Source organism: Thunnus maccoyii, chromosome 22 (genome assembly GCF_910596095.1).
Source record: "Thunnus maccoyii chromosome 22, fThuMac1.1, whole genome shotgun sequence".
In the NCBI taxonomy this organism is placed as follows: domain Eukaryota; kingdom Metazoa; phylum Chordata; class Actinopteri; order Scombriformes; family Scombridae; genus Thunnus; species Thunnus maccoyii.
In genome coordinates this window covers 16,060,260-16,074,098 of record NC_056554.1, presented here as the reverse complement: position 1 = coordinate 16,074,098, position 13,839 = coordinate 16,060,260, and the positions used below count along the sequence as shown (strand labels likewise).

At 41.7% G+C, this 13,839-nt stretch overlaps 2 protein-coding genes across 2 annotated transcripts; both read left to right on the top strand.

The window, feature by feature from the left end:
* Positions 1–3,011: 3,011 nt before the first annotated feature.
* LOC121889915 (golgin subfamily A member 6-like protein 22) lies at positions 3,012–8,500 on the top strand. The gene is made up of 4 exons (XM_042402148.1): positions 3,012–3,253; positions 3,568–4,392; positions 5,912–8,200; positions 8,442–8,500. Exons 1-4 carry the CDS (start codon positions 3,205–3,207, stop codon positions 8,498–8,500), a joined length of 3,222 nt encoding a protein of 1,073 aa, XP_042258082.1. The 5' UTR covers positions 3,012–3,204.
* Positions 8,501–8,674: 174 nt separating this feature from the next.
* Positions 8,675–11,985, top strand: LOC121889242 (trichohyalin-like). Its single transcript, XM_042401056.1, has one exon. The coding sequence runs from the start codon at positions 8,701–8,703 to the stop codon at positions 11,662–11,664; it is 2,964 nt and encodes a 987-aa protein (XP_042256990.1). The 5' UTR covers positions 8,675–8,700; the 3' UTR covers positions 11,665–11,985.
* Positions 11,986–13,839: the final 1,854 nt, after the last annotated feature.

Genomic DNA, 13,839 nt, shown 5'->3' with positions numbered 1-13,839 from the left:
TATCTAGATATTTACTGATAGAGGGGCGGTTTGATCATAAACGTAGAAGGCAACAACTTGTTTTGGTGTGAGCATGCCCCCGACAACTACTGCTACTACTCTTAATACTATAGTAACAGGGGACAGAGGGACTTATACTTTTATTACCTCATTGTCGGGGCAATGTAGGGGTGCAAATACATTTCATACCTGTTCTTTTTTAAAATCCTGATTACTGTAAGTGTGTCTGTTATTTGAGGTTGAGAAACTGGAAGTTATGTAATTTAACGTCATATTGCAAATATTTCATGTTTACTTTGCACCCAGTTTGCAACAGTGCCCTGTTTGTTTACAGGCAGCGGGCTGACTGATGATTATTTTAGTCTTATTTATCTTTGCATTTATTTTAGATTTGATTTTAGATAGCACGGGGTTTGTTAATTTTGCCCCTCTTGTTTCTAGTTCTGCGGCTCGCAGGTGGTGTTGTTGTTTTGCTGGCAGTACTTTTGATGGTGGCACATTTACCAGCGAGGTGCTTTTTATTTCAAGTGTTGGTTTCTGTTTTTGTAATCCTTTCCACAGGTGGGATACTTCCAGGACTCCACCAGTGGGTGTTTGGCTTCATGGATGTCTATTCTGGCCTCTTCTTGTCTTTTAGGGTTTTAGTCTTTGTTCTTAATAAATAGCAAGTTTTGACAGTTAACCTACATCAACAGTTTTGTAGCCAACCTATTGAGGCCCTCGTATGTTAATTCCAGGTATTTATCATTGCTAGGAGTTACACTAATAATACAGCAGCTACTTCTTTCCAGGTAGGTTGCTGGACTCATGCCTGATTTTAGATGAATGACCAGAATTGGTCCGAGTACACTGGTGTGATTCTGACTTGGCTCAAAGCTGACGGGAGGCAAACCAGAGCTGATTTTCGACCCAAAATGACCCATAAAAGTTCTGCACCACCCGAACTTATAGCCAAATCTGGCAGCCATACTGCTTATGGGCCAAGAGCAACTCGCAACACTATAAAAGACACAAAGAAGCCCTCTACCGAAGAGCCAGGGGAGTCATCACATTTCTTGTGCTCAGGATTTCCTTTTAATTCATTTAATCAATCATCTTTGTGCCACAGAGAGAAAATTTCCATCACCATCACCCAAAACAGAAAAATGAAATACGGTTTAATCTCCCCCTAAAGAAAAGAGATGTGAGAAAACAGATTTCATGTCATTGCCAGATGTGGAACCACAGTTAAAAACACTCCTGTATGTTTCTGTGTTTCTCATTTCCACCAATAGCACTTATTTTCTTGATTGGGCTGTTAATTTCAGGGGCAAACTAATCAGCCCCTAATTTGCCAATGCAAATTTTGATATATTTCATTAAAGTTAACAACTATGAGCTTCAGCGTTGATTGTAGAATTTTTGGGAGCGTCTGTTTTTTATTCATGATACGGAGTCTTTTAGATGCCGCCTCACATTTGGAGGGAAGTGTTGCTGCCACTGCTGCTGCTGCTGCTGTGGGGAATCCACTAAAAAGTAATTTGTTTGACATTTACAAAAAGCAGCACACATGTGAAAAGGCATCCATCATGTTAATATTCACAGAACACTTAAAATACCTCAAAACAACTCTGCTCGGGTTAATGGCGCCAAATCAATATGGCTGATTCAGTCCTTTCCAGAAACAGGGTTTGTTTGTGTTAACCCTGCCTGGTGCTGAAGGAAAGGGTGAATCATAAAGGACGTAATCTAATGTGTGTGTGTGTGTGTGTGTGTGTGTGTGTGTGTGTGTGTGTTGTCATGGTACTGAACGGACTTGACATGGGAACATGTTGTACCATGTATGCAGCCAGGGAGACCACACAGCCAAAAGGTGCAGTGACAGCAGGCAACTCTGACCACATACATGATGACACTGGCTCCTCACACAATACAGCAACTGTTAGCAAACAAATATATCTCTATTTTAGATCATGATGACTTACAGCTAAAAAAAAAAAATCAATCAATAGCTGTTCTGTTCCTATTTGCAACCATGTTGATTTAACTTTTCCCCACAAGGCATAAAAATACCTCCCTACATGTTTTATGTAAATCTTTTCCCGTGCTATTTGTGTAATTGAGAAATAATCCCACCACAAGCTCCATTCAGTAGCTGTTCTAGAGCTTTCGATCATGCCACATGATCCTCATCTCTGCAGCAGTTGTCATGGAACTGTTTGTCCTGAGTGCTTTAATCCATAAGATTTATCGTCCATGTTTGCTGCAACAAAGTTCATTTTTGAGCCAGAAAATCTCATGACGATGATCATGTGATATGACCAAATGGACAATGAGGTGAACATATTTTATAAGCTGCAGTTTCAAAGGTCAAAAATTAACTTAAAAAATCCATGCTTGTGTAATCCAAATATGGGGAAGTGATCATTGCAGAAAAGTTATTATTGGTGACTTTATTTTAAAATGGAACAGTGTTTAAATTGAGGAACATGCTGTATGTTCTCATGTTCTGATAAACGTGATGAAAGACGATCTTCCGCATTTGTTGTTGTCACTTTTGGTGTGTGTGCTGCATGAGATCAAGACCTCTGTACTCTAAAACTCTGACAACTGTCTTCTATCTGTTCTTTTAATCTCGATTGTCACGCTGCCCCTTAAAGAACTTAGACAACATCATCTGCAACAGGAACTCCGTTACCACAAGGCCAAGTTATCGCTGTGCCTCTTTGCTTGTGGGTGAAGGAAACAGACACATTTACCACAGGACAGCGTCTGCCAGTAAGAAGCTCTGCAGCTCTCATCACAAAGACGCTTATAATGAGCCTGCATGAGAGCGTCAGCATGCACACACATGTTCTACATGTGCAACATGTGAATAAATGAATGAATCCTTGCAACTGCGTGCAGCATGCATGTCTTTTTTGCAAGCATGTGCATGTTCAACTGTGTCGTAAAAGCTGAGGGTGCCATCTCTTAACTTCCTGTCACCTTGTATGTGAGCACGTTAGAAAACCACAGGTGTGTCATGTGACACAAGCAAGCCTTCCACTTTCTGTATTCGCTTTGTGCGAATACAGAAAATAATACAGAAAAGAATACAGAAAAGACCATAACTACCATAGTGTTTCTGTTCTCTTTCGCAATGATGTTGAAGAAATCCGTCCTGTAAGAGGAACTAAAAACAGGAAGAGGAAGCTTAAGAGGAAGAAAGTGGACAGGGTGCTGATGGAGACGACAGATGAGGACTCCAGTCCAGTCACAATCGCAAACGGTGGTGAGTTTAATGTAGCGCTCTTACTGTACATGCTTTGTTTTACAGAAGCTCTCTAAATTTTAAATTAGCTTGTATAGAGACACCTCAATGTGAATGTAAAGTGAAGTGGATAAAATAAATACTTTCTGATAGCAAATACAGTTTAATCTTTAGGTGTTTTATGATAAATTGACAAGTTGCAAGTAAATTCTAACAATTCAATTGCAGTTCCTTATGTAAAACAATGAAAAAGAAGGTTTCAATTACAGTTTTAAGTATAAAGTAGCAACTAGATGACTGATTATTGTCACACTTCTGTGTTTTGTGTCATTCAGCCTACCCGGTACGGTGCACTGAGGAAGTGCTTCTCCCTTTCTTCACAGATGAGAGTCTGCAGGCCGCCATGCGCTCACAGCACCCTCCTTCCTCCCGCAGCGTCCCTCCTGCTCTCCCAGACATTAGACTGGTCCTGCTGGGCAGGAAAGAAGCAGGAAAGAGTGCAGCTGGCAACACCATCTTAGGAGGAGTTGGAGGGTTTGAGAGTGGGAAGCCCACGGAGGAGTGTGTGAAAAGGCGAGCTGATGTGGCGGGGAGAAAAGTCACAGTGGTGGACACCCCCGGGTGGGAGTGGTACTACCCGCTCAACAGCACCCCTAACTGGGTGAGGAGAGAAACTTTACGGAGCGTGTCACTTTGTCCTCCTGGACCCCACGCTGTGCTGCTGGCAGTTCGGTCCTGTGCTGCAGTGACAGAGGCCTACATCGCTGAGATAGAGAGGCACCTGGAGCCGCTGGGAAAAGGAGTTTGGGAGCATACCATGCTGCTGTTCACCAGGGGAGACGAACTGGGTATGGGCACCATGGAGCAGCGAATCCTGACAAGCGGCCCAGCACTCCAGAGACTCCTCCAGAAGTGCGGGAACAGATACCATGTTGTGAACAACCTCAGCAAAGGAGATGTGACACAGGTTCAAGAGCTGATTAGGAAGCTGGAGGAGATGGTGGCGGGGAAGAAGGAGGGGAAGAGTCACTTAGAGATGGATAGTACGGTTCTGTTGGGACTGGAGGCAGACGGGAAGAGGAGAGCGAGGGAGAGGAGGAAGAAACAGAGGCAGATGGAGGCGCAGATGCAGAGAGGAACCATCAGGGCTGCTCTCATGAGTGAGTTCCTCAGGCTGTTCAATTCATAAGACTTAGCGAGTCCTCTCAAATACATCATAAGATAACCAAGCACAGCAAACCTGCTGAATCTAGTGGAAAATGTAAAAGAATGGTTAAAGCTGCACTAATCACTGTTTTTATATTAACAATGGATCAAATGTGTACCGTGAGAAAGTTTGCTCAAGGTGACAAACACCCACACCCAACAGTTCTTCACAGCTATAGGAAGCTTTTTACCGTCTTTCACTTTTGGTTTTACGTTCTTCAACTTTACTGTTTTCCACCAAAAAAAAACCCCTGATAAACCCACTTTACTGCAGACAGACAAAGTTAGCAACTAGCTGGTGAAAATAGTGGAGCATTTAGCTGCTAAAGAGACAGATATTTCACTCAGGGGTTGGTGGAGACTAAAAACAGAACTAAAAGGAACTGAACTAAAAACTGCTTCATGTGACAACAGACAACTATGTTTGCCCCCAAAAAGGTCATCTTTCTTAATATATATTCTCAGCTTGCTCTGCTTCCCTAAAGAGACTTATTTTTTTATATTTCCTAGGTATATGTTAGGGTTATTTTTTCTAGATTAATTAACTAATCATTTGGTCTGTAAAACATATTTAAAAAGTGTAAAGTGTTACACAAACAACATTTCCTAGAGCCCAACGTGACATCATTAAATGTCTTATTTTGTCTGACAAACACTCCAAATCACAAATATATTTAATTTACTATAATTCAACCCAAGGAAAAGCAGCAAATTCTCAAAGTTGAGAACCTGAAACCATCACATTGCCAATTCATTTTCTGTTGATCAACTAATCGAATAATCAACCAAAACTTGCAGCTCTGATATTTACACTGAATATCAGATCACTCTGTTTAAAAAAGGGTTGCTTACAGTGCTTCAATCACAGAATTAATACTTAAATTTGCAGCTCCTCAGAGCTTTTTACTTTATTCTAGTTCAATGTTTTGGTTTTATGGCTCAAAATTTAACTCTGTGATTGAGTTTCACTAATTTTATCAATTTTAGGCAACTAACGAGCTAAAGAGCTCTAACACATCCACTGTATGCTCCCTGCCCAGCACCAAATGGCAGAAAGACTTAGTTATCCAGTGGTGAAGACGAACATCTGGCAAACTGTGGATTGGTGGAAACTATGGCAGAACTTAAATAAGAGTTAATATTGACTATTATTATTATTTTATATATTATAACTATATATTATAATAAAATTCATCAGGTGGACAAAAACATGACTCAAAATGATGTTATGTGTGCTGGATCTGTAGGTTGGCAATAGTTTGTTAAGACTTTTGCCAAAACAACTTCACAAGATGGAGATGACTGTGATGGTGTCTCTGTAACTGTCAGTATCTGGTTTGATGTTTTTCAAGCTCCTAGTGGCCAAAAATCAGTGAATGTAGCTTTAACATGAACCTTCTTTGTTTTATCAGAATTAGACTTTCTATTATCACAGAGTCATTAAAAAAACTCTGTGTTGTTTGTTACTTCCAGGTGATGGTCTCCAAGCGTCCGAACTAGACGCCCACCATTCGTTCTCCAAGGCTCCCCGACGTCTATCTGAGGTCAGGCTGGTTCTCCTGGGTGAGCGCGAGACAGGAAAAAGTTCTGCCGGGAACACCATCCTGGGAAACGTTTCCTTCTTCCAGGCAGGGGTGGTAACAGAAGAGTGCATCCGTAAGCAAGCGGAGGTGGCCATGCGGCTGGTGACGGTGGTGGACTCTCCGGGCTGGGAGGGAGGCGTAGCAGGAGCTACAACGGAGAGGGTAAAGAGGGAGATAGTCGGTAGCATGGCCTTGTGTCCTCCTGGACCCCACGCTCTTCTGCTGACTCTGAGGCTGGATACACTGGTGAGAGCGGGACATGTTAGGGAACATCTGGAGCTTCTGGGTGAGGGTGTATGGAGACACACGATTCTGCTGTTCACACACGGGGATCACCTTCGAGAGGGGGTGGATATCGAGCAGCACATCCAGGGTGGGGGCAGAGACCTGCAGTTGCTGCTGGAGAAGTGCAGGTGCAGGTATCACGTCATAAGCAGCGTCGATGGAGGAGGAAGAGGAGGCTCTGCTAAGGTGACAGAGCTCCTGGAAAAGGTGGAAAGGATGGCGGCTATGAACAGATGTGAGGCTTTCTCTGACCTGGTCCTGGAGGTGAGAGATCTGAGCCGGCAAAGGAATGAAAAGTTCAACCAGCGCTTGAAGGATATAACAGATAAAATGCTTCGTCAGGAGGCGGAGCTGAAGAATATGCGAGACAGGGAGATGAAGAGCATCCGGTGGTTCTTCGATAGGAAAAAGAAAGTGAAATCACCTGGGAAGGCTGATATTCAAAGGGAAGAAGAGGAGGATGAAGACAGGAGGATTGGCGAAAGGAAGAATGATATCGGTGAGCTAGAGGAGAGGATGCGATGGCTGACGGAGGATAAAGAAAAAGAAGTTCAAGATCTGAGCATTGAAAATGAGAGAATCCGCGTAGAACTAAACCAGAGTACACAAGAGAAGAACGAGGCGCGACTCAACCTGGAGCTAAAAGAGAGAGAGATTGAAGAGCTGATCGAAAGAATCGACGAGCAACAACTGAAGCTGCTCGACCTTGAACGTGCCGGTGTAGAAAATGAACAAGAGAGAAAACAGAGGGAGGAAGCCATCAGAGCAAAGCAACAAGAGTGGGTGAGGGACATGGAGATATTGAAGGAAAACATAGCGCTGCACAAGAAAGAGAAAACAGAGTGGATGGAAAAAGTTGATTCATTAAAAGCAGAAATGGAAGAATCTAAAAGACATCATGACAATATTCTTGAGAGAAAAGAACAAGAAAAAAAACAGGAGATGGCAGAGATGGAAAAAAAACTGCTGGAAAAGGACAAAGAGAAGGAAGAACTGAGAACGAAAGCCTCTGAGGAAAAGCAGATAACTCTTGAAGGCATGAAACATTATGAAAAGGACATGGAGATGAAAGTTGAAGAGATGAAATCAAAACATCAGAAGGAGATGGAGAGAAAAATGCAAGAGAAAGAGAAACAGATACAAGATATACAACTGCAGCATCGGGACGAGATGGACAGAAAAATAAGCGACAGGAAAAAAGCGATGGACACAAAGAAAGTTCAACACCAGGAAGAAATTGATCAAATGTTGAAAGAAAAGGAGCACGATATGGACAATATCAAACGACAGCATGCAAATGAAATAAGGGACATACAGCAAACACAACAAAGAGAGACTGCTGAGCTGAAAGAGCAGTTTGCAAAAGAAAAGGAGGAACAAATTCAAGCCAAAAAGAGAGAGATAGCAGAGTTAGAACAAAAGTATGCTGCCCAAATAGAGGGGAAAATGGTAGAAAATGAAAAAGAGAAGGAAACAATTCATCTAAATCACAAAAAAGACATGGCACAAAAGATGCAAGAGAAAGAAAAGGAGGTAGAAGCCTTAAAATTGCAGCATCAGGAAGAAATGACAAGAAAAATAAATGAAATAGAAACACTGATGGAGGCAAAGAGAAATGAACACAGGGAGGAAATTCTTAGAAAAGTGAAAGAAAAGGAGGAAGACCAACAACAGTATGTTGATAAAATAAGAGGCATAGAGCAAGAAAGACAACAAGAGATTAACAAGTTGAAAGAACAGTTTGAGAAAGAAATGGAGAAACAATCGCAGCAAAGACAAACAGAGATAGAAGAGTTAGAACAAAAGTATGCCGCCCAAATAGAAGGAAAGGTGTTAGAAAATGAAAAAGAGAAGGAAATGATTAATCAAAATCATGAAAAACACATTTTGAAAGAAATGCAAGAGAGAGACAGACAGATAGAAGAGTTAAAATGTCAACATGTTAATGAAATTGAGAAAAACATGCAAGAAAGTGAAAAGGAAAAGGAAAGACTTGTTATGGTATGCAAACAAGAGATGGAGCAAAAGGTGGCAGAAAAAGAAAAAGAGGTTGAGGAGATGAAACTGAAGGTCAAAGAGGTGACGGAAAAGCTGCAACAGAAGGAGGAGAGAGAAACAGATCTTTTAACTGACAGAAAAGAAATGGAGCAAAGACTGGAAGAAAAGGAAAAAGAGATTGAGGAAAGGACACTGAATGTCAAACAAATGACGGAAAAGCTGCAAGAAAAGGACGAGAAAGAGAAAGAGCATTTAAATTATAAGAAAGAAATGGAGCAAATACTGGAAGAAAAGGAAAAAGAACTTGAGGAAAGGAAACTGAATGTTAAACAAATGACGGAAAAGCTGCAACAGAAGGAGGAGAAAGAAAAAGATCTTTTAAATGACAAAAAAGAAATGGAGCAAAGACTGGAAGAGAAGGAAAAAGAAATTGATGAAAGGAAACTGGAGGTCAAACAAATGATGGAAAAGCTGCAAGAAAAGGACGAGAAAGAGAAAGATCTTTTAAATTACAAGACAGAAATGGAGCAAAGATGGGAAGAAAAAGAGCAGGAAGTAGAAGCGATAAAAGAGAACTTAAAAGAACTTGAGAAAAAACTGCGACACACAGAAGAGGCGAGAGAAAAAGAAAACTTAAATCACAAGAAGCAGATGGAGCAGAAACTGCAAGAAAAAGAACGAGCGATAGAAAAGTTAAAGCAGCACATAAAGGACGTCGATGAAATCTTGGAAAGAAAAGAAGAAGAGAGAGGAGAAATTATTCTAAATCAAAAGAAAGAGGCAGAGCAAAGACTGCAAGACAGAGAAAGAGAGATGGAGGAGATGAAATTCCAGCTCTCAAACGAAATGGAGAGAAAACTAAAAGAAAAGGAGACTGAGATTGAAAGTAATAAACAGCAGGCCGACGCCAGGGAGACGAGATGGAGGGAGGAGCAGAGAAAAAGGGATGAGAACGGAGAGAAAGAGATGAACAAATTGATCGAAATCATCGACAAGAAAACCAAAGAAATAACGCAAGCGAAACGTCTTCTTGCGCAGAGAGAAACTGAGATCGAGGAGGCAAAGACGACAAGTGCAAACTACCTGAAAGAAATTGAACAGCTGAGAGAAAGCTATGAAAACCAAAGCTCCAGCATCATCGAGATACAGCAACGTCACACAGAGCAGGAGAGGCAAAAAGATGCTGAGATTACGGACAAACTACAGGAGAAAGAAGAGGAGCTTGATTGCCTGAGGCAGAGAGACAAAGAAAACGAGAAAGAGCTCGTCCAACTGAGGCTCACGATCGAGCATGCAAAGTCAGAGCTGAAGGAGCTCACCATCAGGATGGAAAAGGAGATGACCAGCATGATTCAGGAGTATGAAAAGGAGCTAGAAAGAAGAAACGAGAGCATGGAATCAGTTGTGAAGGAAAAGGACAGCGCTATGAGTCGTCTGGAGGAAGAAAGTCGGCAAAGCATTTTGGATGTCACTGGGAAATACGAGGAAAGCCAAAAGAGAGTTGAGGAGCTGCAGGAGCAAAATGAGAAGATGAGAAAAGAGGCGGACAATCTGAGGATAAAGTGTGAGGAGCTAAAGAAGGAGAGCGAAGAAGAGGTTAGAAAACATCTCAGGGGTTGTGAAGAACAGGTGAAAAGCGTAGAATCTGAAATCCAAGGCGTTCTTGAAGAGAGAGATCAGGAGGTCAGGGCTTTAAAAGAGGCTAATGATGTATTAAAAGTAGAGATAGAAGGGTTGAAAGAGAGAGAAGGCGAGGCCGAGAGGCAGATGAATGAGCTGAGAGAGCATTTCCAGAAACAGCTGATGGAGAAACAAAGCGAGGTCAAAAAGAAAGATGAGGAAACTGAGGAGGAATTCTTGAAAAGGGAAAGAGAGGCAGAGGAAAGGGAAAAGGAGCTGAGTAGGCACGAGGAAGAGTTGAGCAAAAGAGGGCATGAACTCGAGGCGAAAGAGGAAACGCTTGTTGAAAAAGAGGGAAAGCTTGACAGTAAGGAACAAGAACTTCAAAAATGGGAAGCAGGTCTAAAGATAAAACAGAAAGAGCTAGAAGAAAAGGATAAATACGAGAAAGATGTGAACATCAGAGCAGAGAATGTCCAGAAAATGGAAAGGGAGCTAGAAAGCTTGCTCGGAGCTCTGGAGGGCAAACAGAAAGAGCTAAGTTCTCACGGTCAAGACCTTCAAAAGAAGGTGAAAGGGCTGAAGGATCAGGGGAAAGAGCTAAAAGATAGAGAGTATTACTTAAGAAATGAAGAACAGGAGCTGCTCAACTGGAAGTCAGAGTTGCAGATGCGAAACGAGCACGTGAACTCTACGACGCAGGAGTTAGATGACATCAGGCGAGGCATGGCTTTGCTGAAGGAAGAACTGCAGAGCAGGGAGAGAAATTTAAAGACGTCGATTGAAAAAATGAGAAAATGGCAGCAGAATCTTGAAGATAGAGAGGCAGAGTTGCACAGAAGAGAGCAACATGAGGTTGACGACGGTGAGAGAGCACGCAAGACGGATTCTTTTGATCTGACAGCCACAGTGGACGATTTGTGTTCAATGTACGAAGACGTCAGCGTGGAAGACGAGCAAGAGAGGAAGGAAAAGGGGAAAGGAAGAGAGTCAGATAAAGATGGAAAGGAAAGGGAGGATCAGAGGATGAAAGCAGCTTCATCAGTTACAGAAAGCGGTAACTGTCACCTAGAAACACTCAAAGGGATGGAGATGGCTGGAAAGGAACCGGAAAGTGTAAAGGTCACAAGAGATTTCAAGGTGTTATCTTCAAGTCCGGGTCACAGAAGCTCAAACAACACTCTTGGGACTGATTTGAGGGTGGTGGTGTTAGGGGAGAGCTGGTCATCTCACTCCCCAGCTGGAGTTACCATCCTGGGCGGAGAGGTGTCCAAACTCAACGGGTCTACATTCAGGCCTTGGAGAGGTCAGATAGCTGGACGGCGCCTTGCTGTCGCAGAACCGCTCGGTTTGAAGTGGCGAGATGGACCAGATCCAACCGACACGGCGCAAAGGAAAAGCATTCTCGATTGTATCTCCTGGTGTCGCCCAGGACCTCACGTTGTCCTCCTGCTCATGCCGGCCTTCTTGACCTGCACAAAGAAATACAGGACAGCAGTGGAGGAACACATGAGTTTGTTGGGGGAAGAGATCTGGCAGCGCACACTGGTGCTGTTCACATGGGGGGAAACTTTTGGGACAAACGCAGATCAGCACATTGAGAGGAACGGGGAGCTAATTGAACTCGTAAAGAGATGCGGGGGCAGGTATCACGTGCTAACCAGTAAGAAAAGCAACTCTGTGACTGAGGGATTATTTGAGAAGATGGAGGATATAGTGACTCTGAACAGCGAAGAGTAGCTTTAAGTGTAAAAAGATTGTATGAATTTTCATGTAAGATAATGTTTTTCATCCTGTTATGTGAACATTTTTAAATAAATTTAACCAGTGGTGGAAGAAGTACTTATGTCCTTTATTTAAGCAAAAGTACCAATACCACAATGTAGATATACAAGTGAAAGTACTGTATTTTAAATCCTACTTAAATGAAAGGACAGAAGTATTTTAGGTCAGTTGCTCCCAATCTTAGGAGCCACGAGATGATTAATGGAGTAGGAAAAATATAAAACAAAGTCCTTCTACACAAATTTATGTTTAACTTTTGTGAAATACTGAAGAGTTTTACCTCTTTGGGCTCTAGACATGTTTTAAGACAAATAAAAATACTCTGTTTTGAATAATAATTTGTGTCTAATACGGTTTTTCCACAAAAGAAGTTCAATTATCTAATTAAAATCCTTAAAATTGGACCTACTCCGTCTCCCTCATTGAAAAAAAATGCAAAACACATTTCAAAAGTTTAATTGCTGGACACAAGATGTCTCCTACTTCACTGTAAAGTCGATTCTCAGTGTTTGTGCACTGGAGGCTTCAAGTTTCCACATCACACTCGTGTAAGTAGCTGGACCCGGATTGCCTCCAGCCTAGTTGTAATGTCACAAATCTTGCTTGTAGGTACATGCGTCCAACTCAGATTTAAGGCGAGCGCAGAGAAGCTAAGACACCCAACTGAAGTAATGATAAACGAAACACATTTTTTAGTGGAGGGGGACTTTAATGAAAAACATCTGAGAAGTTTAGAAGGTGCTAAAAACTGCAAACAACACATAAACATCTGAAACATGACTAAAGGCCGCAATGACAAGTAAGTAAGGAGTAAAAAGTACAATATTTAACTCTGTAGGAATATATAACAGCAGAAAATGGAAATACTCAACTTCAAAATTGTACTTAAGTACAGTACTTGACTTAATTTGACATACTGAGTGATTCATATTACTTTTTCATTGCCAATAAATCATATAAAATTATGAATGAGCTGCAAATACAAACGATTTTTCAGATGAACCTTAGCTGACCTGCACTGTCACCACTCATGAGAGACTGACTTACACACTCTCTCCACAAGATGGGGACCTTGTGTCAGTGTAGAGATTACTCTCCCAGCACTGCAGTAATCAGTGTTGAAAGTCACTGATGACAGGGAGTTGATGGTGAAAGTATAGTGAAGCTAGTCAAATGTGTTTTTTTTTTAAACTATGTTTTACAATTTTCTGTGTAAATGGCTACTTTTAAAAGGAAGAGTAGGCTACACAAAGCCTGACTAGCAGGCCTGTGCTCCATCTTGACTGGAGGCATTTCAGGAGAACCAAACCTTCTCGCAATTATAACCCCAGGGAGCCTCCAGCACGCTGAGAGGACTCCTGCTTTGACAAGTAAATTATGAGTCTTGATGAGAGGAGTACGGCTTTCTCAGAATGCAATTTTTGACAGCCGGGAAAACGCAAGTGGATACATACAACAACTTCCATCATCCACGGAGCCAGATGCAACATCCAAAAACGCTCGTGTGCAATCATCAGGCTAATAATTATGGAGTGTGAGTGCTGGTCTGTATCAAACGTGGCAGCAATGTTTTTTAATCTGTCCATTCATTGTGAGCCGCCTTTGGAGGCGAGATGAGAGGGTGTTGTGTCAAGATGGATCCCTGCTTCTTTGATCATCTCTGCAGGGTGGGACTGGTTTCAAAGGAGAAAAATTAAGAAAAAAAAAGTTGTTAAATTGCAGTTGATGCAGACATAATTTTCATATATTTTAGCATAATGTTTTAAAGATAGCAGGTATCCGACAAACTCGGCCATAATATGTCATAAGCAACACCCCTTTTCATTTTTAAACCCTTAGATTTATCATCACATCACTCATTTATAGTAAAACAACACATGATTTATTGATCATAAGTTGGGACTGATTACATAGTGCACGGTGATTTTCTGCAAGTCATTAGTGGTTTAATTTTAAAATGTTTCAGGCTGTTCCAAGTCAACCTCATCAACCGTACAAGACAAAAAGTTTTGGTCTGTCATCACAGTCAAATATTATTAAACAGATAAACAGATAGATACTACTTTCATGTCTGTACTGTAAATATGAAGCCAGCAGCCAGTTAGCTTAGCTTAGCAAAGAGACTGCAGC

What these genes read in the sequence shown, in the direction of transcription:
- LOC121889242 (XM_042401056.1), top strand. Translation starts at nt 8,701, where the DNA reads ATGGAGCAAAGACTGGAAGAGAAGGAAAAAGAAATTGATGAAAGGAAA.
- LOC121889915 (XM_042402148.1), top strand. Translation starts at nt 3,205, where the DNA reads ATGGAGACGACAGATGAGGACTCCAGTCCAGTCACAATCGCAAACGGT. An exon ending in AGTCACAATCGCAAACGGTG is followed by an intron (nt 3,254 to 3,567) that starts GTGAGTTTAATG and finishes TGTGTCATTCAG; the next exon opens with CCTACCCGGTACGGTGCACT. An exon ending in CATCAGGGCTGCTCTCATGA is followed by an intron (nt 4,393 to 5,911) that starts GTGAGTTCCTCA and finishes TGTTACTTCCAG; the next exon opens with GTGATGGTCTCCAAGCGTCC.